This window comes from Euprymna scolopes, chromosome 8 (genome assembly GCF_053919585.1).
Source record: "Euprymna scolopes isolate OS-2025 chromosome 8, ASM5391958v1, whole genome shotgun sequence".
Lineage (NCBI taxonomy): Eukaryota > Metazoa > Mollusca > Cephalopoda > Sepiida > Sepiolidae > Euprymna > Euprymna scolopes.
In genome coordinates, this window is record NC_136489.1 from 43,688,221 (window position 1) to 43,713,014 (window position 24,794).

General features: G+C 34.1%; 1 protein-coding gene across 1 annotated transcript in view; it reads left to right on the plus strand.

Annotated features, from left to right (window-relative positions):
- The window catches only part of LOC145283539 (uncharacterized), a 139,533-nt gene that overhangs the window by 89,073 nt on the left and 25,666 nt on the right, over window positions 1–24,794 (plus strand). Inside the window, exons 4-7 of the mRNA XM_080132409.1 lie at window positions 3,265–5,201; window positions 10,086–10,163; window positions 16,754–16,966; window positions 20,927–21,068. Of these exons, the coding sequence (XP_079988535.1) occupies window positions 3,265–5,201; window positions 10,086–10,163; window positions 16,754–16,966; window positions 20,927–21,068 (2,370 nt within the window). The remainder of the gene's footprint in view (window positions 1–3,264; window positions 5,202–10,085; window positions 10,164–16,753; window positions 16,967–20,926; window positions 21,069–24,794) is intronic.

Here is a 24,794-nt window from a genome sequence, read left to right on the forward strand (position 1 = left end):
CACACACACACACACACACACACACACACAGAGCTCATTAACTGTTTCTTATTATCGTCTGCTCATTAAAAACAAATGTATAAACTGATTTATTTAAATGTTCCTAACGTTTCTCAATGAATTTTCTGCAATGAAAACATATGAACACTGATTCTTATTAATAACTTTCAATCAAATATAATTTGTGTAATCAAGTGAGCCGCACGCCATCTTGTGGAATGCTATTAACGATCCTAAGAGTTTAGTATAACGATGAAAAAAGAATTTTAATTAGTGAATGATTGATTAAAATAAACAATGAAATTGATCGCATAATACTTTAAGGGTTAAAACTTGCGGGTGGTGTGATGGGGGGGGGTAGAGCTTCAACCAAAAACTTTCTGTAGAAAATTTATTTTTATTACCAATTGTAAGTACATGTTAAGTTAAGCATATTTTATTTGCTGTTACTAATTGGGAGGTGTCGCTCAGCGCACCTTTTTCCAGTATTGGCAAAGTACAAAACTGACTTCGAAATCTAGTGGATGGATGATCTCTTCTTTTCTCTATTTTCTCTTTCTCACAGAAGAAACATTGTCTCTCTCTCTCTCTCGTTTACTTTACTCTACTTTGCCGTTATTTTCATGGACGATGGTCGACTGAGCTTTAATCTCTGGTTCCTCTTTGTAAGATATTCACAGCAAGCACTCATCTTATTAACACAACTAAAAATTGACTTTCCTTTTTCCCGCTATCTGGATAACGCCATGCTGAATTTCCATGGACAAAGATTCTTTGCAAGAGCTTCTAACTCACAAGAAGACATTACTAGTCTTTCTCTACTCTATCGTTATTTTCACGACAGGTACTCAACTGAGCTTCAATCTATGGTTTCCGCTTTAAAACATTTGCAACAAAAACTCGTCTACCTACAACTACTTCCAATAGTTTCCCTTTGTCTTCTACTTAGTACTAAACGAAACTTCTAAGAGCAAAGTTTATTTTTTTAGAAATGCTTATCTGTGGAATACAACAGCGCAGGACTACTTCTCAGATGATTACAACATGGTCATCGTTTTCAAGTTCTGTCTGAGCCACCCTCTAGAATAATCAAACCCTGCCATCATCATCATTACCAATCATTATGGTGTTGTCTCACTGTCTACCTTTGGATTATGATAAGCACTAACACCTTAAAAAGCATGATCAAATAAAGAAAAAATGTTCAACTTAATTTTAACATCTGGTTCCTTCTTGTAAGATATTCATGGCACAAACTCGTCTTCTGCCATGGTGAAAAATACTTTTCTTACTCTCTTCATCTGTGAGACATCATGTAGAATTTCCACGGCAAAGCTTCTTTGCAAGAGCTTCACATTTAATACCATGTAAGGTGCCCGACTGAACTCCAGTCTTTGGGTTTTCCCTTGAAAGACATTTACAGCAAGAACTTCTCCACAACGAAAATAATAATTTTTCTCCCTATATGTGCTTAGCATCAGACAAAATTTCCATGAATAGAACTTTTTTGCAAATTGTTTCACCCGTGGACACATTACTGTCAGACTGCTTTCATGTATATTAAAACTTGGTGGTTTCAAATCGAATGTTAACAAATTCCTGTCATGACTCAAAAGTTATCAAACCAAATTGATACCATTGATCAATGTAAATACTCCCATAGTGTTCCCCATCTTTCGGGTGTCATTCCTTTTTTTGTCTGATTAACTTTAAGCTCTTGTCCTTCATAAGCAGTGATCTCGAAAGTAAAAAAATGCAATATGTTTAATCATCTCAATTATGAAGAAAAGACATATTTTTTAATATTCATGATTAAAATTAAAAAGTAATAATAAAAAAGTCAACCGACTGGTTTCGACATCACTTAACAAGAGCTGTATGTAGGAATTTTATTATAAAAAAAAACGGGGGTGGGGGACTGTCTATATTTAAAATAAAACAAGCGTTGTGATATATATATATATATATATATACAATGGAGGAATATCTTAAAGACTAATACCGCCCAAGCGTAAAAAACATTTCCTCTGTTTACAATTGACGTGGATAGTCTTCAAGATCTTCAAATGATATTTCGAGTGAGCTTGACGCAGGATGGAAAATGAGTTAATGTTAAAATTTGTTGTGCATGTGGTTTTTTTAAAGCAAATTGTCCGTTGTAGATAGACCAAAAGTATTGTTTTAAATGTCCGTTGGTTGGAAGGTTTCATTTCTAATTTTACTAAGCATGTGTCGTTGAAGTCTATTATCTAATCGCAACACCGTCCGACTTACAAATTGACACTGCAACTATATTGAAATTGGTAAATCACATAATTATTATTACTGTTGTTATTATTATTATTATTATTATTATTGTTGTTGTTGTGGACGTCATTTGTAACGTAACCCACGTTTACACACGGAGGCCCAACACGTTGTATGCAGTATACGTCGCAAGGAACACAGAACAAGTAATAATTCAACTCCTTTTTTTGTAACAACGACATTTATTTCCTCATTCTCCCACCACGCGTAACTTGTTACTGGCGTGACGTCAACAACGTTTCTAATGTTATTGTCTCCTTCTCTCTGACCTTTGTCCTCTTGAACGTTGTTTCGAACGTGCTCTCAAACATGCTCTCGAAGGTCATCGTCTGGGCACACGTTCTTTTTTATAGTCTTTTTCTTACAATGATGCCATTTCGCATTTCGTATGCATTTGCGCTCTGTAACACATTAACGGTTTTATAGAGAACACAGCACGTACATTAGAAGCAGCAGAACAATTTCAACTATTGAGCTGATTTTTCTGGCGAATTTCTCATTTAATGTCCTTAACCAAGGCAAACGGATGTAAATCAGACATTTAGCGACCGTATTTTGAAAAAAAAGTATTTATTTTCCCTTTGATAATTGATCTAATCACATCAAGAGGGTACTCATTATTGGACACAGTGTTCGTCATGGTTTTTAGTTTTCCATTCAATTTTGATTGTGAACAAATCATAAGACCACAATGTGTTAGGTGCTTTTTGTTTTTACTTTTTATTTTTTTTTTGCTTTTATTCATTAATATTAAAACCTATGTCAGCCGTTCATAATTACAATAATTACATTTTCTTACGCACCAAAATCATACAATACTTTTCAATATATTTTAAATATTTAAATAATTTATGCTTGTCTTTTTTGTGCTATAAATGAAAATTGTCATACAATAAATAGTATTCAATTTCTTATAATACAACTCTGATAAATTATTTCCGTTTTGTTTCGTTTCAGGTTACACTTTGCTCTTGAATCCCACACAATCATCAAAAAAGCCAGCATGCGCCACCATCATGTTTAGAGGTCGGCATGTGACAGCTTACGCCCGCCTCCAGAGTTCTATCGGCGGGAGAATCATCTTTAGGCAGTACGAGCAGACAGAATACACTACGATTTATTCCGACTTGTACTATATGGCACCAGGCACCCAGCAGCGGTCCTCTTACCACTGGTACATCTTTCATCCAACATCCGAAACGGAAACTAGTGAAATGTGCCGTAGCCTTAAAGCTCGCTACAAGCCGCGAGGTCGCGTCGAAAAATTGCCCATGCTACCTGTCGGGCAGAACCCTTATGACCATCGAGAAGCTTGGATCGAAAAGAATGTCTGGGTCACCGGTAACGATAACATAATTGGAAAATGGGTGGGCATTGTGGATGAAAACGAGGAAGTAATTGCCTGCAGTTTCATCCAAGAGTACCGCCACAAGACGGCCCATGTGTATTTTGAAGGAGACGGATCTTGGGGATCGATCCGCTTCGAACAAGACTCTCCTTATGACCCGACTGTCCTGTATGTAAACTTTGAGAACATGCGTGACCAAGCTTCCGGCTATCACATCCATAAGTATCCGGTTTCTCAACGCATCACCGCCAACCAAGACGAATGCTCCAACTCTGAAATTTCCGGCCACTGGAACCCGTTCGATATACCTCCTAACTCTTCACCTGCACCCGGGGCCGGTACGAACGACCAGTATGAAGTTGGAGATTTGAGCGGTAAATTCGGAACTTTGAATGGAAGGGACACATTTGCTGAAACCTATTGGGATTGGAATCTACCTTTGTTTGAGGAGTACAGCATCATCGGACGCTCATTTGTTGTGCACAGAACCGATGGAAGCCGTTGGTTTTGCTCCAATGTGAATTATCCTGAAGATACTGTTATCTTGATGGCCAAGTTCTGGTATCCTGTATTTGGATATGTAATGTTCAGACAAAGTACGAAAGATCCCATGTCTGACACAAGTGTTTACTTTGAACTTGATTACAGTGACGGAACTGGTCCAACAATGGATCATGAATGGAAAATTGGGGAACGTACAGCTACGGATTGGAATGATAAAGATGGTGCTCATCGATGCAGTTCTACCGGAAACGTGTACAACCCATTTAACCTTGCCTTAGATGGACAGTACATGGATGCGTGTCGCAAAGAAAGGGGTTTTCATTGCGCAGTCGGAGATATCACAAAACGTGTAGGTGGAATCCAGATCCGTTCTGGGTCCAAAAAACGTCCGGCCAAAAAGACCTTTATCACAACCACTTTCTTGCCCTTGTTTGGTCCCTACAGCATCGAAGGACGATCCCTGGTAATCTTTGACAATATCCGCCAAAACCGTCTTGCCTGTGCCACCATCTATCGCCATTGGCCTTATAAGGCCGTTATGAGGCAAATGGTTGATACGTCTACTACAATGCAAGGGTCAGTCACCATTGAACAGCAGACAGAGTTTGATCCAGCAGTCGTCCGTGTGGATATGATCGGACTAAACAAGAAAGCCAATACGTGGGCCATCTATTTTAATCCGGCCGTTGAAGACAGTCACCAGTCCTGTTCTAAGGTTGCACTTGGTTACATGTGGAACCCATTCAGAGTACCTATACAAAATCTTCCCTCCCCTGCACAGGGTACCCACAGTCAGTATCCTATGGGCGACATGAGCGGCAAATTTGGTTACTTTGGCGACCGCGGTCATGAAAAGAAGACAATGCGAGATTACAACTTGGCGCTTTATGGTCCTTCATCCGTGATGGAGCGAGCAATGGCGGTATCAAATGATTACACTGAAATCAAGGGTTGTGGGAATTTCTCTTTCCTCAACCCGGAAGCCGAAAGATGGGAAGCTCGTGTAAATCTCTGGGGTTACGTCCACGGATACATTCATATGGTAAACCACACCTTTTTTTATCCTATTCCATTAAAAATGATTGTAGACTCAGTAGTGATAAGCATTAAAATTATGCGTTTGCTTCATCATGGCTTGAAAATGTTACATAGTCTCATATAAACGGTGCCAAAAATTGGTCATTTGCATACTGTGTGCATATAAATAATGCATAGTATATATATATATATATATATATATATATATATATATATATATATATATATATATTTAAAAGAGTGTAGCCATCAACAACTGTGGGTTTTTTTTAAAGGTTTTCATCATATTTTTATTTTAAAATATTTTTATAATGCGTTTCGAGCTTAGGGTGTGCTCTCTTCAGATGTTTTCGTAAAAAGTTTAAAATGGGAGTTTGTAGAGTTACCTCCGCTGATACTAAATGTGTTTTTCAGAGTGATGTGTGGTCTCAGACATTCTGACTCCAACTGTAAGTGTTCAAAGTGTCCGGTCAAAGTTATATTCAAAGAGTGGCTTTTGGTCCATTTGGTGAAGGTTTTTATGTTTTTTTAGGGTTCTTTTTAAAGACTTTCTTTCCCCATGTATAGCATGTATGTATGTGTATGCACGCGCGTGTGTGCATGTATATATGTGTGTGTGTGTGAGTGTGCACATATGATTGTGTATGCGTGTGTGTGTATATATATATATCATCTGTTATCTATGCTACATCTTGTTTGTGTGTATACGTGCACTTATGTTTGGGTGACCGAATCCATGTATGCATATGTGCTTGGATTAGAAAAGAAAGGAAACTTCAACCAATATATACATAAGGTGGGATGTATGAATATGTATGTGTATGTGTGATTATGAGTGCATCTGCCCATATATATATATGGGTGGATGAATGTATACACATCCGTATGTGTGTGTGTGTGTATATATATACATATGTATGCACATATATGAGTGGGTAAATGTGTTCGTGTGGATATGGATATATGCGTATGTGTGAGCCCCTCCATATGTCTGTGTGTGTGCATGTGTGTGTGTATGTGTATGTGCCTACATAGTATGTGGATGTTTGTGAGTGTATATGAACATACATGTATGTGGGTATATATATGTGTGTATGTGCGTGTATATGTGTGTATATATATCTTCTCCTACCTATTCTCCATCTTACTTGTGTGTGTGTGGGTGCGTGTACGTATGTCTGAATGATTAAGCGCATATATACATGCGTGTTTTGGTTGGAAAAAAAAAGTATATATATATATATATATATATATATATATATATGAAAAATAAAAAAAATAAAAATAATTGTTAGCGGTGGTTGTGTGTGAGTATGTGTGTAGTGGGTAGGTGGGTATGTATATATGTATGCTCCTACATATATTTCTATGTATGTGCGTGTGTGTATGTGTGTGTGCCTGCGTGCGTGTGCGTGTGCATGCGTACATGCACATGAATGTATATGTATGCGTGTGTGATTGTGTGTGAGTGTGTGCTTAATCATTCAGACTACAAACTCCCATTTTAAAGAAAAACTTTTTACGAAAACATCTGAAGAGAGCACACCCTAAGCTCGAAACGCGTTATAAAAATATTTTAAAATAAAAATATGATGGATACCTTTAAAAAACCCACAATTGTTGATGGCTACACGCTTTTAAATATACATTTTTTCTCTCTCGTTGGAACTACACAACCATCACTTTAAATATATATATATATATATATATATATACATATACATACAGATATATATATATATATATACATATACATACAGATATATATATATATACATATACATACAGATATATATATATATATACACATATATATTATATATATATATAATATATATATATATATATATATCTGTGTAAGTATACTTTGGTAATTATGTTTCAGTTTGAAGAAATATTGTATAATAAAATTATGGGGTGTTCGTTCGCACCTGACCTCCATAGAATGGAAATATGTCACAAAGTTTAACAAAGTTTTTTTAATATAGATCCACAGAATATTGTGATAAGTTTTTCAGTGTGAATAGGTATGTTATGATAAATTATGGGGCTTTATCTATTTTATTTTTACTTTCATCATATTTTGATTTGGTTTTGATACCCCCAAATTCGAAGCATAATTATCAAAGTATCCTTACGCAGATAGATATGAAAAGTCTTTATTAAAGTTTGTGCCTATTTCCATTCTATGGAGGCCAGGCGTGAACGCAGACCCACAATTTTGTTATACCATCCCTATTTAAGTTAAAACATACTCATCAAGGTATTATTATGTACATCTATATAAAAAAAAACAACTTGTAAACGATTTTTTAAAATTAAAATTTTTTTTATTTCCATACTTTGTGGACCAGGCGCGTACACAGACCCCCACAATTTTAATGAATCATCATTATGCTAGATCAAACATATCCATTCCTGTGTCTCAATACATCTTCTATCATTATATGTGATCAGTTTTCTATAATAGTCAACCATATAGTAGCCTATTCGTGACCAGGCACACACAGACGTTTAGCTTTATATATATATATATATATATATATATATATATATATATATATATATATATTTAAAGGAGATTAGAATAATAGTCTAAAGAGCTAAGTGTATTTTAATATAATAGTGAAATTACTAGTTTAATTAAAATACAGGAAATGCTCGTTGTAATTTAGATATATAATAAGCTCGATAGTTAAATGTCCTAGAGCTAATTCAATATTAAGTAATGTGATCTATAATTTAAAAGTTTAAAAAATTTTTTAAATTAAAAATCAAAATTTAATTAAATTAAAAATCAGTTTCATAAGAAGGAACAACAACAAAGTCAAAGACTTTGTTGTTCCTTCTTATGAAACTGATTTTTAATTTAATTAAATTTTGATTTTTAAATTTAAAAATTTTTTAAAACTTTTAAATTATAGATCACATTACTTAATATATATATATATATATATATATATATATATATATATATATATATATGCGTGTCTCTGTGATATATCAATTGATACATGTTATATAGCGGATGTGTATAAAACTAACAATGTGTTATATAGCCTCTATATATACCTGTAATGCTCGTATCATCCAGTGGGTGTGCATGCATGCGTGTCGTTCAATAATGGGAAATAACATAACAAGAAACAATTCTTTTAACAGGAGGAATAACATCTTTCTCTGATGCACACCAGACAAAAGGATACATGACTGGTTCGTCTTTACCCTGAAGGGGCTGTAAAATAAAACACTTTCCTTCCGAAGGAAAACGCCAGACGCGAAGTTATATATTTTTTATATAACATTTATATCCATGACATTCAGATCCTCGGAGTTTGCACGCTTTTCTCTCTGTTCTTACATTATCTCGTGTATCCACCAGACAGCTTTTATGGATTATAAAGACCAAAAATCTCTCCCAAACCAATCTACATTCAATCTCGACTGAAACCTATCCGTTGACCAACTCTCTCTCTCCCTCCCTTTCTGTCCAACTCAGATTAACTCTGTTTACTTACGTGGATATATAAAAAAAAACATTTTTGTGTTATTTTTACTACTTAACAGATTAATTCCATTGTTTTTTGTTTTGCTACTCAATTAAATATTATTGTTTATGAAATAAAATTCCAAATCTATTTATTGCGACTTTTTGAAACAATTCTACACTGCCTGACTTATATTCTTGTATCTTGATATCGTTCTTAAATTCATGGGGTTTCACAGTAATTGTAAATAAAAAACAAACAAACAAACAACAACAAAAACAACAACAACAGCAACAACAAAAATCATCAACAACAACAGCAACAACAACAACAACAACAACAATTATTTAACTAATTAGCGATTTAAAAAACCGAAATCAGTAATTGTATCAGAATCGGTAATTGTATCGGATTCGGGAAAATATTGGAATCGTGCCATCAATACTGTTTACATCGAGCGAAAATAGTACATCACAACATTTAACTGTTTCAGATTCATTTAACTTTTAATCATAAAATTGAGAAACTATTTGATTAATAATTATCTTTCCTTTGGTGAATTTGCGGGAAAATAAAAGATTTGAAAACTTTATTACGTGGGCGTTTCTGCATGATGTCGGCAGGTTTTCGGCTGAAATGTTCGTTATTCAGGGTCTATCTCGGTTTGTGCGTATTTTCTTTTTTTAATTATTACTATGGTTTCGTTATTATTTAAGAAGAAATAAAACGTATGCAAGTTGGTTACGATTTCCAGCTTGCGTTTACTTTCATTGACAACTGAGGTTCCCACGTAACTCGTGGGATCGTTGGAATGTACAGAAATATTCACGGTTTGGACAAACAAAAAAGATAATGAAAAATTCCCACGATCAAATTAAATCGCACGACTTTGAAAGATATTTACACCCGGTTTCAAAAAATGACTGTTGAAGGTAAATGTATAACAATTGGTGTTAAATTTAGCGAACAGATGATATTTCATTCTCTCTCTTATATGTATGTGTGTGTATATGTATGTATGTATGTATGTATGTATGTATGTGTGTTTGTATGTGTGGGTATGTATGCATTTGTATATATATGTGTGTATATTTGTGCATGTGTTTGTATATATGGGTGAGTGTATGTATACGTATATATATATATATATATATATATATATATATATATATATGGTTTGTCAATTCGGAAAAGTTAATTAAAAATTACTGCAATATTTGTTAATGGGAAATATTGGTTAAAAAAATCAGGAATGAAAAAAAAATAGTATTCTCATTTGTTTTTATTTATTTAGTTATACATTCATTTTATTTATTTATTTAGTTATACATTCATTTTATTTATTTATTTAGTTATACATTCATTTTATTTATTTATTTAGTTATACATTCATTTTTCAGTGGCAATACGTCTTCCCCGACGGTCACACAACAGAAACCTGGGTTTACATTGATGTCAAAAGCAATGAAGGCCGCATGGTAAGTATATGCTCTTTTATTTAGTAAAATAGAAGAAAATATCATTTACAATATATATATATATATATATATATATATATATATATATATATATATATATATATATTCTCAACACTATTGGACAAATCGACAATCTTTCACAAGAAATTATTTTAGTCACATTAGACGTATCAACTCTATACACCAACATCCCTCATGACGAGGGAGTAGAATCCAGTAGAACATTCCTCCTTCACAATAATTCCCCTAACGACAAAATAAAAGACATTTGTAAGCTTATATAATTCATCCTCACACATAACAATTTTAAATTTAACAATCAAAATTATCTTCAAATAAAAGGAACCGCCATGGGCACTAAAATGGCGCCTAGCTATGCCAACATTTTTATGCATATGCTAGAAACCAAACTTCTTGAAAACTTTCCCCCAAAACCGTCCCATTATTGCCGATACATTGATGATATTTTTTCATATGGCCACATGGACTAACCAACCTAAAGAATTTTCACGAATACATCAATAATTCACATAACAATATAAAATTTACCATGGAACACTCATACAACTCCATCCCATTCTTGGACTTCACTATCATATCCCAAACAATAGACTATCTATGTCCTCTATATTAAACCCACTGATAACCAGACATTCCTCAATTTCTATAGCAACCATCCTTTAAACCTAAAAAAAACTATCATTTACAGTTCATGCATACGAATAAAACGCATCTGCTCCGACCCCCTAGACTACATACACCATATCACAAAGCTTACGCAAAAATTCATCAATAATCAATATCCCATTAAGTATATTAAACAAGCCATAAAAAACTAATAAAATTGACAGATCCCGTCTTCTCCAGTACAAAAAAAACAACAAAAAACAAACATTAACAAACGCATACCAATGGTTTTCAACCACGGCCAACACATGCATAAAATTACAACGCACCTAAAAAAAAAAACTTCCAACAACCTAAAAAAAAAAAACACTATTAAGTCTATATTTCACCTTCCACCAATTAATGCGATCAAACAACCACCCAAATCTCTCAGCCATACTCACCTGCATGGTGTGATTTTCCTTGTATAGCTTCACAATAGCTTGTTTCACAGAGTATTCAAGTTTTTGGCGTTTCGCCATGGTGCCAGCTTATGCAACGTTTACAAATGGCTAAGTAAGGCTTATTCTTTAGAGAAAATCCAAAGATTTGAATGTAGCACACTGTTTACATTCTTTAGTATTATATATTAAGTAAAATATAATATTCGGATCAAGGCATGAATAAGGACACCAATTTGTCTAGAAAAACAAAAGGAGAGATTTCGCACATTGCCTCTGTGAACAAAAATAAAATAACAGTCGTGTTCAGATTTTCACGACCAAGAATTATTTTTTCATGCAGGGTGCATTTTTTTATATACATATTTACAAAACTTTTTTAATAAAACTATTAACTAACAAATACAAGGTAAGTTTTTAATGTAAGGAACAAAACATATGGACTTTTTAAAAAAAAAATATCAACCCAGAATGCCTCATTTTAAGGAGCTTGATCGTTCCAAAATGGGACACAATGGGTTAGAATAGGGGATCTTTTCTTATTTTAAAAATAAAATGTTGGCCATTAGAAAGTTGATTTTTAGGGGTATTCGCCTCTGTTTTGAACGAATATCACATCTAAAATTGTTGCGGACAAGAAGGTTTATGATATTCAGGCCTTTATTATCTAATATATTCCGTATTGTTTTCAATGGTTGCTATGTTTGTTTTCGTGCGCACATTCAATTTTTGCCAGTTTCGTGCTTTTCACGGTAAATATTCTCATCATTACTAAGGCATGTAATCTATATTTTCGCGTTTTGACTTCTTTGATGTTTTGTGGTGCAATTTCTTGCCCTTATTTAGGTTTCTACTTACACTTATTCATAATTTATTATGAACCCGTCCTGAACGTTATAAACGGAATACAACACTTTCGAATTATATATGGAAAATTAATATAAATAATAAGAAAACGCGCGAAATGAAACGGACGATTAAAAAGGCTCGAGAATATACAGGAGGAATGTGTACATCTTGTTTAAAATAATTGTTTCGTATTAGAGACCATCAAGATACAATAAATCTTCCAAACAAAAGAACTAATTTTATGACTTAGCGGACATGTTAAACAGAATCCAGGTCTCAAATTTCGTTTCGTTTATTTAGGATGAAAACGGTTGATGTTGAAAGCGCATCGATTGTAATTATGCCCATTAAAAAAATTGTATTAGCATGAAGAGTTCACAAATTTAGTGTTGTTTAAAATAAATTACTTTTTGATATTAGAGCTGTAGTAGGAGTATGTGGACACTGGATTTTTCTTCCCAAAATGCAAGGTGGTACACTTGTTTACAGCTAGATAATAGAAGAGAGAGTGAATGAGGTATCTCCTCTCTCTCTCTCTCTCTCTCTCTCTCTCTCTCTCTCTCTCTCTCTCTCTCTCTCTAGAGGAGATACCTCATTCACTCTCTCTTCTATTATCTAGCTGTAAACAAGTGTACCACTGTACCACCTTGCATTTGGGGAAGAAAAATCCAGTGTCCACATACTCCTACTACAGCTCTAATATCAAAAAGTAATTTATTTTAAATATATATATATATATATATATATATATATATATATATATATATATATATATATATATATATATATATATAGTTTCGTTTCAAAAGTAAGGCCTATTTTTTTTTAACTAAAAACAATGTTGAAGACCTACGAAGACAGGAATGGTACCATTATTACGAGCTACTTTTTTTGTTCAGATTTTATTTTTTCTACATGGTCACTACCATTTTCAATGCACTTTTGTCATGGACGTCCAGCATGTCACTCACCTCTCTGTCGTCACTCTGAAATCGACGAATTCATATCCTAACTGTGCTGATATCAAGTGAATCGGTTTCATAAAAATATTCAACAGGCGCCGGTTAATGTTGATCGGTTCATTTTTTCTTGCATGGAGGAATTCAATGACACATCTGTGCTTCTAGCACACGTCCCTGGCAGGGGTTGCTTTCTTAGAGTCGCACACCGTCACTATCTGCAACATACGGATGAAAATTTCAGATCATGAATGCATAAGTTCAGTCATTATAAAATGGAATTTGCAATTCCCTCTGATAGATTTGGGTGGAATAAAAAAAAAAATAGGAGACATTATTTTTTAGTGCTCACGATATCATCTTATTACTTTGTACAGCCTCGGAAGGCTATTCTATCCTAGGTATTATCTCTTCCTTTCAGAGTGAGGATGAGTTTATTGTGTATCGCTTGAGGAACCCTTATTCGTTAGAGAGTGCTGGCGAGACTATAACTTTTATATTTATATCTGATCTAAACTCCCACTTGAGGGAGAGCTAGATTCTTCATGTTAAATCGACCTTGGGTGTAACTTTATCTTTGTAGAGAAGTGGTTTTTCGCTTTATCTTGCCAAAATAAAACGCCTGATGATTTGCCCCCAAATTATCGTGTCTAATCAAATAGGACTATTTTAGAAAACAAGGGACTGTAACGTAAGCTAGTTCTGACATTAAGCGACAAATGTTCCGTCACCATTTTAAGCCATGACGTGTGCATGACGTCACGAAGCCGAATTCATATATAGGCATAGAGATCGGAAGGAAGAGAAGGAAAAAAGGACGCGTAGCGAGTAGGAAGATACGTCCGACAAGCATGCGACGGCTCTTCCCTTTATCCTTTCGATTAAGAACCAGCTATGTCTGGTGCCGTGTATTGACCGCGAGCTGTGTATAATGCCGGGTATTGACAACCAGCTGACATGGCGGTCAGAAAGAGAGAACATACTGGTATAAAATACGCATCAGTGACTGTTGTTATAAACGAAGAAAATAAATAACATTTCTGAAAAGTTTATGTCTAAGTTCTAACTTCCTGTGTGATTGTCTCTGCATATAAAGTTTGGGTCCATTAATGAGAACAGCGTTACATATTGTTGTGGTGATTAGTCTTTCTGTGTTCTGGATTACATATTTCTCTTATTCTTTTTGCCATCATGCCCCCCCCCCAAATAGTCTAATCTATAAGAGTCGAATGTTGCACAACTGGGCGAGGGTGAAAGTGATAGATACAAAATGGTAACAGATAGACCACTTAATGAGTTAATAGCAAACTATAAATAATTAGAACAATTAAAATCTTAAAACAATATCAATTATGGTATCAAGCTGATTAACAAAGCCGTAACGTTCTCATTCATACAAACTCTTGTTACTGTTAAATGAATTAAATTTCTGCATATAAAGCACACGAAGATCATGCCTCAGGATAGTCCGGTCTGCATGAAGTTTGTTAACCTGGAAGGTTGCAAGTTTTACCCCCAACCCCAAAAGCAGCAAGACAGTGGCTGGAAGCGATGTCGGTGAAGGTTTGGCCTAGAACACAAAAAGGAGTGCAGAAACAACATTGTCGCTTTCCTTCATTTGATTTGTTGTTCCTTGTCTGATACATATTTGCTTGTCATACGAAGAGATAGAGAAGACCAGAGAACGACATATCCTAATACTAACTGCTCCTGGATTTTCACCAGAGCTTTACTAGCTATGATATTACCACGTTGCTATTGTCCCATCATGGCGATGGAATGGTTGGGCTTTACGAGTTTACTAGTGTTGTTGAGTTTTCCGATATTCCGGCCATCGTAAAAAAAGGGTGTTTATTTTGTTAAAAAGCAATTTTGTGCCTGGGATTTGTGCAAAATCGATTGTGCTTCGAATTTAAAAAAAAAAAAAAAAGTGAAAGACAGATTTTATGTTTCTGAATTTTTGAGATGAGGATTGATGATTTAAATTCTTCAGATTATTTGGACTATTGTTCTTATCTCTTATTAACACAACATTTTAACCGATGTAAACTTCCAGTTTCTTCAGCAATCTTTTTGTCAAACTAACTAAATCTGTACAGAATTTCGAACGGAACGCTTATTTAATTCGCATGTGTATCATGTTCTCTTTCTGTCAGTCATGACTAGTTAGAAGTCTTAAGTAATTGGCAATTATATTTTTAGTATCGCTTGCACTGAAGATTTAAACCTTCAATCTCCAGAACCACTTTAGCATATCTGGTTACCACCACCGTAACGACTCAGGCAGACACATGCACAGATTGTGAGTCTATATTCATAACACTCACCCCTTAACTAGAAAATCCAAACTAGTATCAGATGTCCAGGTCTTCATGTGCCTTAGGCTAAACATACAACATAGCGTTAGTTACTGGTATTATCTCTACAATTCTTCCTCGACTCAGAACTGTATCCTAATCAACTATGTCTCTGACTACAAATTCAGCATTCTCTCCAGATACTAGCACTAAGTACATGTATTTTTATTTTTATGGATTTTAATGTTTGCCACAGTTATAGCTATGATTTCTCGAGTTACACAGATTATAACTGAATTTTCCCTATTACTTTATCCGTTATGCAATGGGTACTTACAGATTTCTGGGTTTGACAGAAAGATTGCAGAATTCGACGTGATACACCTGAAGAAGGTCGGAGGTTACACCTTTGAGTTAATAGCACTAAGATAAGAACAAAGAATGCAAATAATTCAAGAAAGATTCTACTTACTATTAAAGTTTTCCTGTTTTAAGAAGTCACAGCTTGACAACAATGTCGCGTCACCGAGATGAAACGTTTGATGTTGATCATAAGAGTTTGCTGTAATCTCATTATCCATGCTTAACTAGTGTTGGGACGATTATTTGAAATCGGAAAGATTTTGGCCTTATTTCCGATTCAAGAAACGATTATCTTTAAAACTTAATTTTCTAAATGATAAACTGAAATTACCATTAAAACTAAAATTTATTGATCATAATAACGGATTTAGGTAAAAATGGCATCAACTAAAAATGTCATAAATAAAAATAAGCACGAGTAGTTAAAAAATGCCACAAATATAGAGGAAAATCTCATAATGAGTTTATCAAAATTTTGGCGACAGTACATGAAGGGAAAGCATTAAAAACTTTGTCCAAATAAATTATAGCTATGTTTGAGAACAGATGAGGATTAGCCCCCCCCCTAAAAAATAAAATGCTACCTTTTAGGCGATTTTAGAATCGGGACCGAGAATTTAGAACAACCGGTAATTGTATCGGAATTGGGAAAAATTTTGGGATCGTTGCATCACTAGTCAGAACAACACATATGTTTTAATATTAAATTTAAATTATTAAATTAATATATTGTGCTAGTCTGATTTTTCTTTAAATTCCTCTGCAGAGGATTACACATTGAGTTTTGCACCACAACACTGTTTAAAGGGGAGTGAAGAAGTCCCCCCAAAACACGTCTGCTTCGTCTCTTAGCTCGAGCCAGAGACAACTTATCTTTTCATCACGTCCTTCTTTTTAACTATCGGTGGGTGAGCGACTTCTGTTGTTTTGCAAACCACATCACTATTACATTATATGACATGTACACACATTTTTTCTTTCTCTTTGATCAATGAAATTTGACAGACAAACAATTTATTGTTCTTTTCTGAGTTGATTTTCTGTTTGAATTTTAGAGCAGGAATCATGACTGGCGCATCCACCGTAATCCCGTTTGGGAAGAACAGTTTGCTGACCGTGAACCCGAAGGTATAAATGGAAATAGTTCCGATGAAGGCGAACACAAGGAACATATTGAAGAAGAGAGGAGGGTGAGCATGGAAGAGGCCGTCCAGAGGGCCTGCAGCAGAGTCGGAGAGGTTTACAATCCGTTCGACGTCAACACCAACGTATGTTATTTTCAGATTATTACACTAACTAATGTTATTTTGGAATTATAACCCTGGCTAATGTATGTTATTTTCAAATGATAATCCTAACACTTACTAACGTATATTATATGTATATTATAATCCTAATATTTTCAAATTATAACCCTATCCCTAACCTAACGTTATTTTCAAATTATAAACCTAACCTTTACTAACATATGAATGATTAAAAAAGATCATTTATTTTTTTACTAGCTTATGTATAATCAATTGAATTTTAAAACAAATAATTATTTTTTACCAACTAATTAAAGGTTCAATTAATTAGAATATTTTATAAAAATAAATAATGGTTATTTACCAACTGATTAAATTAAATTATTTAAAAAAGTGTTTGTTTTCGTTTTACGGCATATCAATCCTTTTCAGGTTATTTAATGCCGAATCCAGTGATTATGAAGAACAATTTTTAATAGAGTATATACATATATTTTTTTTTTTAAGTCGGTTTCCATTTAACCCATAGTTGGGACCCTAACAGGTACTACCACTCAGGGTCAGAGTGGACCTGGGAGCAATGGCAATTAAAGGGTGGCTGGGGCCTCACCATCGGATATAGTTTAAGGTCATATCCAGGACCGAAGAAAAAGTGTTATAGTCCTGTTAAAAGGTTACAAAGAAAAACAACGCCAAAATAAAGTAAATTGCAAAGCATACAATAGGTAGGTTGTCCGTTGTAGGTTGATCCACCGGATATCGACTGACACCTTACGGCTTAGTCTTCCGGTATTTATTGAGATTGGAATAGTCTATTAGTAGGTAAGAAGCTGATAACTCCGGACGATGTATCAGTATTTTTTTCCTCTTTGGGTAGACCATGAACGGCTCGATGATTTTCCTTGCCTGAACGCCGTAGTTCTGACGTGATTTGAGGAGGCTCAATATCAAACGTGTCGTAGACGGTTTCAATAGCATCTACGTCTTGGGGGATTCATTGTTTATGGCGAAATTTTCTCCTTTGACCTGTAAGAGAAACGTTTTATTGCCATTTTCTCATGTATTAATCGCGAGGATTTAATAAAACAGTTGATTACTTGTGTGGATAGACTCCACCACAAGAATTAAGGGTCAATGAACCTCAGATAGAACCTCCATTGTAACAATCAATCAGACAAGAGGCGATATTGTCCCAGTGTTGTAAACCTGATGAACTGTCTATTTTGAAAAGACATCGGGTAAAACGGTCCTTCCATATTGTAAAAAAACAGTTTGAGTATTTTTTTTTTGCTGCACGTAATATTTTTGAGTGGCGTTGACTCCCAGTAAATAATGTCCCAATACTGGGAGAGAAAGTTGCGACTGGTACCTGTTGCGGTGTATCTGGTGAAAAATCGCCTGCAATCGCCTAGACATTTACGACTGGGTCGGTTGATGAGGGTGTTACCACTTAAGGACTAGCGATAGCGTCCCCGGCCTGTTTTTGGCTTCTTGGTTTGTCGTTGGGGGAGAGCTACTTTTGTTCAGTCTACAACAGTATCGGTTTGTTTGCGCCCTCTGTTTGGCTTTTCGTGACATAGAACAAAAAAGTTTCCTTTTAATTTGTTTTTCAAGGCATGGGCGTCTGTTGTACTTTTAATTTTTGTTTTGCAACAATAATTGATTGGCTGGTTCCATAACTTAAGTTCATGAATCCAGCCCAAGCCGAGTAGGTTAGTAGTATTCCTTAATACAAAAGCTTTGAATTTTTTTGTCTTTCCCAATAATGTGACGTTCGCTAAAAATTCACCTTCGATTTTAATTTGCATACCGTTAGCGGTCTTTGCTCTTTTGTGCGTTCTCAGCACTGTGCGTTTATTCAATTTTTTTTCCAGGTATTTAAATTTACTATGGAAAAGTCGGAACCCAAATCGAGTTTATTTTTTATCATTAATATTTATAGTCACGTATTTTCACAACCGTTATTTTCAGTCTCCGCCAAGCACACTCGGGTTTTTATTTCTGCAATGAGTACCTTTCTGACCCATTTTTTTAATTGCATATTAAACATTTTCTTGACAAATATGGACAGTCCAATACCCAATGCAAATTTCCACATCGATTACACGGAGACGGGATTTTTCTTTCTTCAAATTCTTTCTTAGCTATGTGTGTCCTTTTTTCCTAACTTGTGTTTTATTTTTTTACGTGTTTTTTAATTGTTTGTTTGCTGCACGACTTCAGCTTCAATATCCATCGAATCTTTTTTAATAATTTCTATTTATTGGCAATCTTTCATTAACTTTTGTATGGTTACGTTTGGTTCATTTTCTAATTTTTTTTGGACATGCCTCCTAATTTCTGCATCTTAACCAGAAGTAAGTCCTTTCACAAATACTAAGCATTTAAAATTGTCTGCACTGAGTTCTTCAAGTTTGAATTCGTCGGAATGTTTATTTACCATGACTGCGTATGTTGCAAAATCATTTCGTCATTCTTCTGCAAATTCAGACATAACCAACACAAATGGAATAAAGAGACTTTCGGGCTAAATAGTTCTGTAAGAAGTTCCACCGTCTCAGCGAAAGATAATTCCGATTTTTTACGTGGTAAATTAAAATCCATAAACTTGTTATGCTCGGCCGTCTCTAGTTTCCGTTCTTTCCCTTTTCTGGTTGACCACCGTTTGCAGTCAATACAAAAAAAAAAAAAAAAAAAATCTCCATGCCGATGAAAATAAGCATCAAATGATTTACCATTCTTCAGGTCTCTAGCAGAAATTATCAATCGCATTCCATATTGAATCTTGTGAAAATGCGGTATTATTATAGGTGGACGTATTATTTTTTATGACTTCAGTAGGCAGCTCTTTTATGTACTGTTGATTTTCATATTGCTAAGTCTCTAGCCTCATTAGTTGTCCTCGTTGTCTTTCAGCTGAACGCTTATGGTGTTCAAATAATTGTTATCTTTCCTCTGCGCGTTTTTGTTCAATTTGCAGTTTTAATAATTGGTCCATTTTTGTATGATGGATAAAATACTGAATTTACAGAAATTTTAAAACACTGTGTTCCAATTGATCCGTTTTTAGTATTTTTAGAACTGGGGGAAAAAGAAACAGTATTTCGTTTCCTTCAGTCCCTTTGCAAACGAACGTTGAATATACAATTTAAAATTCCTTGGAAAGAATATTTCTTCCAAGAAGAATGTCTTTTTCATAGACGAGAAAAAATATATATGTCAACAGAAATATTCAATACTTTTCAAAGCAAATGTCTTTTCCCATAGAACAGAGAAAAAAAATGTTGACCGTGACCAAAAATGATGTGAGAAAAAACAAACATTCTCTTTATTTGTATTCACGGGTGCGCCCGGATTTCGTGAGAAGAGAAGAAAAAAAAATGAAAATATTCTTACTTTCTACGAGTTTGCAATTCGCACTTATTAGGTTTTCACGAGTTCCTTTCTTTTTCCTTTCATCAGTGTTTTCTGAAAACTTGCTTGATTTAATTCAGCTTTCCAACGTAAAAAATTTTGAATGGAGGGGATATTTTAAATTAGAGTGACCTTTGTGAGTTCGAAATCCGACGTCGCCACTGTTATAGCCCTGTTAAGGGTTACAAGAAAAACAGAACGCCAAAATAAAGTAACAACATTATTGCAAAGCATACAATAGGTGGGTTTTCGCCGTAGCCGACGGACGACCTAGGTTGGTCCACCGGATATCGACTGACTGAGATTGGAATAGTTTATAAGTAGGTAACATAGGTTAGTTCCGTCACAACAAAAAGATACTGATTAAAAGTTCTGTTAATTGAATTATTTTAAAAATATATAACTTATTAAAAGTTCAATCAATTGACTAATTTTAAAAAAAAATAAATATTGGTTTATTTTTTACCAACTGATTAGAAATTCAATGAATTGAATGATCATTGTTAATTATTTTATCAACTAAATAAAAATGAAATAAAAGCAAATTCCACCTGCTCTTCTTTTCAGAATGGCTACGAAGAATGTGACATCCACAACCATCCGAGATGTGCCGTCGGAGACATGGCAAACAAACATGGAACTTACAATGTTGGTGACAATGGTTATTTATATGTGGATAAAAATCTACCTCTCTTTGGAGAATGGTCAAGTAAGTGGTCGCATCTTCCAAATTTTAGTTTTAAACTTTGTGGGAATTATGCAGTATAGACTCTAACGAAATATGGAATTGGTGAAGCCGAATCCAAATCTAGTCGGACCTGTAAAGCTAACGGTTTTAGCAACTACTAATGATACTAACCTATACAAAATTTTAATTAATAAATACTGTTATTTCTGGCGCTACAAGATTAGGCTGTCTGAAGATACTGGTGTATTTACATGATTGTTGTATTTAAATTATGAAAAATTATTTAGTTAGTTAATACATTTTTATTCAAATGTAGGTAATGTGCATTTCAGATGCATAAATTAAAAAAGCTATTTTAATAGTTTTAATATTATTTTAAGTTATTTTAATAATAATAATAATAATAATAATAATAATATTTTTTGTCACCATAAACTGGTGCCGCACCAATAAGGAGGATGGAAAGACTGAGGAGAGAAAACACTAACCAGACCTCTGTTGGATTAGTGCGAGGAGGACTGGAACCTTGGGGAGGCTTATTGCTAACCATATCCCAGTGGAGACCAATATTCGTAACCAATAAGAAATCAATGGTAGACGGCTATGGCGATAACGCAAATTAATTTGCAAAGGTTGTTAAAAGAGGTGGAGAGTACTGGGAATCTTGGGAAACTTCTCACTCAGATTTCAGGGAACACCACAGGCTGTTTTTAAAGAGAATTCTTAGATGATGGTCCGTGTGAAAACTCCTAGTGAGTAATATAAGGTTGAGAAGAAAGTTCTTGCTGAATTTTTAATTTTGATTTCAAATGATGTGTTTTCAAATAAATTTTCATTATAATACCTTTATTTTATATACTATTTTAAAGAGTGTTTTTTCGCTCTATCTAATCGTTTAAATTACAATCATTTTGAAACAATTATCTTCTTTTTAGAACGTTGAAAACAAGATGAAAAAAACAAAAACAAATTCGCACCATTTTTTAAATTTCAATTCAAGCTAGGCTGAAAAGCTGCTAAAACAGCTCGTGGTATCAATAAAGCGTTTGACCCAGGAACCATTACTGAACATAGAGCAGAATGGTGGTTTAAGGGATTTTGTGGCAGTGACGAGAGTCTTGAAGGTGATAATGAGCGTAGTGGTCGGCCATCGGATGTTGACAATGATCAATTAATTAAAGCTTTAGACGAAGCCAATCCATGAACAACTGTTCAAGAACTTGCTTCTGAATTAGACGTAACATATACGACGATTTCTAACCACTTGAGAAAGACAAAAAAAAATTTGATAAATGGGTGCTTCACGAATTGAACGATAATCAAAAGAAATGCCATTATGAAGTGTCATCTTCCCTTTTTTATGCAAAAAGAATAACTTGTTTCTCAACTGGGTTATGACTTGCGATGAAAAGTGGGTTCTTTACGACAACTGGCGTCGCTCAGCTCAGTGGTTAGATGCCAACGAGCTCCACGACACTTTCTGAAGTCACAGTTGCAACAAAAGAAGGTCATGTTGACTGTTTGGTGGTCTGCGACCGGTCTCATTAATTACAGTTTTTTGAATGCAGGCAAAACCATTACGACGACGAAGTACTGTCAACAAATGGATGAAATGTATCAGAAACTTCAACAACAACACCCAGCATTAATCAACAGAAAAGTGATCAATTTTCCTCCAGAACAATGCCTGACCACACATTGCTTAACTGATCCTACAGAAATGAAATGTATTGGGCTATGAAACTCTGCCTCATCCACCATACTTTCCAGACATCTCACCTATCGACTACCACTTTTTCTCGACAACTTCCAGCATGAAAAATGCTTCAAAAATCTAAGCGACATCAAAAACACCTTCAGCAACTTCATCACCAACAGAACACAAGATTTTTACATTACTGGCATAAATACACTTGTTTTACATTGGCAAAAGTGTATTGATTCTGATGGTGCTTATTCGATCAATAAATTTTTGTGTGAGCCAAGATATGTTAATCTGAATTTAAATGTTAAAAACTGCAAGAACTTTCTTGTTCACCTGATAATAATAATAATAATGGACTTTTTTTATGTTTGTTTTTTTTAAGTCTTGGGGTCTAATAAAGTGTCTCATCCAAAATAGGTTTTTATGGTTTTATATAAATTTAATAATAAAAAAAAAAAATGGCCGTCGATGCTTCACGTAATGTGCCTTGGATCTAATAATAAATTGTAAATAATACTAAAAATGAAGCTTTTTTATGGTTTCATTTAAGTCTTGGGGTTTAATAATGTGTTTTATCAAAATAAATAAATAAAATAACTTTTTATTGTTTTATTTAAATCTAATAATTTACAAACCTAAAATGCACATTTACCAAAATTTAATTAAAATCTGTATTTTTAACTTAAAAAAAAATAATATTCTATTCCAGAATAATCTCAATATCTGTTATGGGGTTGATATACCTATTTCAGGAATTAATTGACTTAACTAGACAATAAATATGTACAATCTAAAACAACACGGTAATGATTCATGGCAGTTATGACCCCAGAATCATGACGTGTACTTCTGTAACATACTTTGTTTATACATTTTTTATTAGTTGGATCACTGTGTTTGGTTTGATTGTTACTGGTTTGCAAGTTTACAACAATATCTAATATTATTCACCAAAGACGTTAACATTTAAAAAAAAATGTTACAACTTCACAGGATTTCTACATGGGTAAGGCCGGGTAAATATAACTAGTTCATACAAAAAATTACTTAAACGACAACAAAAAAGTCTAATAGATAAAGTACGGTCAGTCTTTTTCTCAAGTTTTATCATCGATAGCTTTTTTCTTTGAAAATTGATATTTAATTTTGGTTTGTCAGTTATTTTCATGGATTGTTGCGGCATGTTTTTGGAAACAATAAAACGATTCAATTCTTTACAGAAAATTTTAACTGCATCAACTTAATTTTTCATACGGATGACATCTACAAAAAAGAAACATAAATCTATATTGGTCAATACATAGTTATTTTACTTTAGAACAAAAGTAATAAAAATAAAAAAAAACAATGTAGAAACGCACTGCTGGGCAATGCCAGATCGGAACAGTTAGTATTTAAAAAAAAATTGTTTGAGTCGTTCTTGCCATTATATCCTCGAAAGAAAGTATTCTTAATATATTACTGAAACATAATTTATACTTACTTAACCTATTATAACCTATTATCATATGGCACAGATAGTCATAATAAAAGTATTAGTTGGTTTGCCCTCAAATGACAGCATTAAAAAGTCATAATCAAATTGTTAAAACTACATTCGTTGTATCATATAACGGAAAAAACATTTTCATTTTCACGTGATCACATTCTTTATGTGTTAATGGTTTTATAATGAAACCATAATTCGTTGTGTACTTTTTTTTTTTTTTTACACGGTAGTCACCACTTACCAAGGCCCGGAAGCCACTCAGGGATAAGGGTTATTGCAAGTACAGTACGTTAGTGTGGAGATTTAATGAAGTGTTTACTTAATAGGGCGGTTCATTAGGAATTTGTTAACGTTGGACTTGAAGACATCCAAGTTGTAGTTAGGTGGGAAGCAGACAGACGGAACAGAGTTCCACATGCGTGCAGTTATAAGAAAGAAGCTTTGTTCATGGAATCCACGTTTTGATTTAGGCACAGATAAAGAGTGGGGGAAATTTTTTACAGTGGATTCAGCTAGACGGGTGTTTTTCGTGAAAGATTGGCGAGGGGGGGAC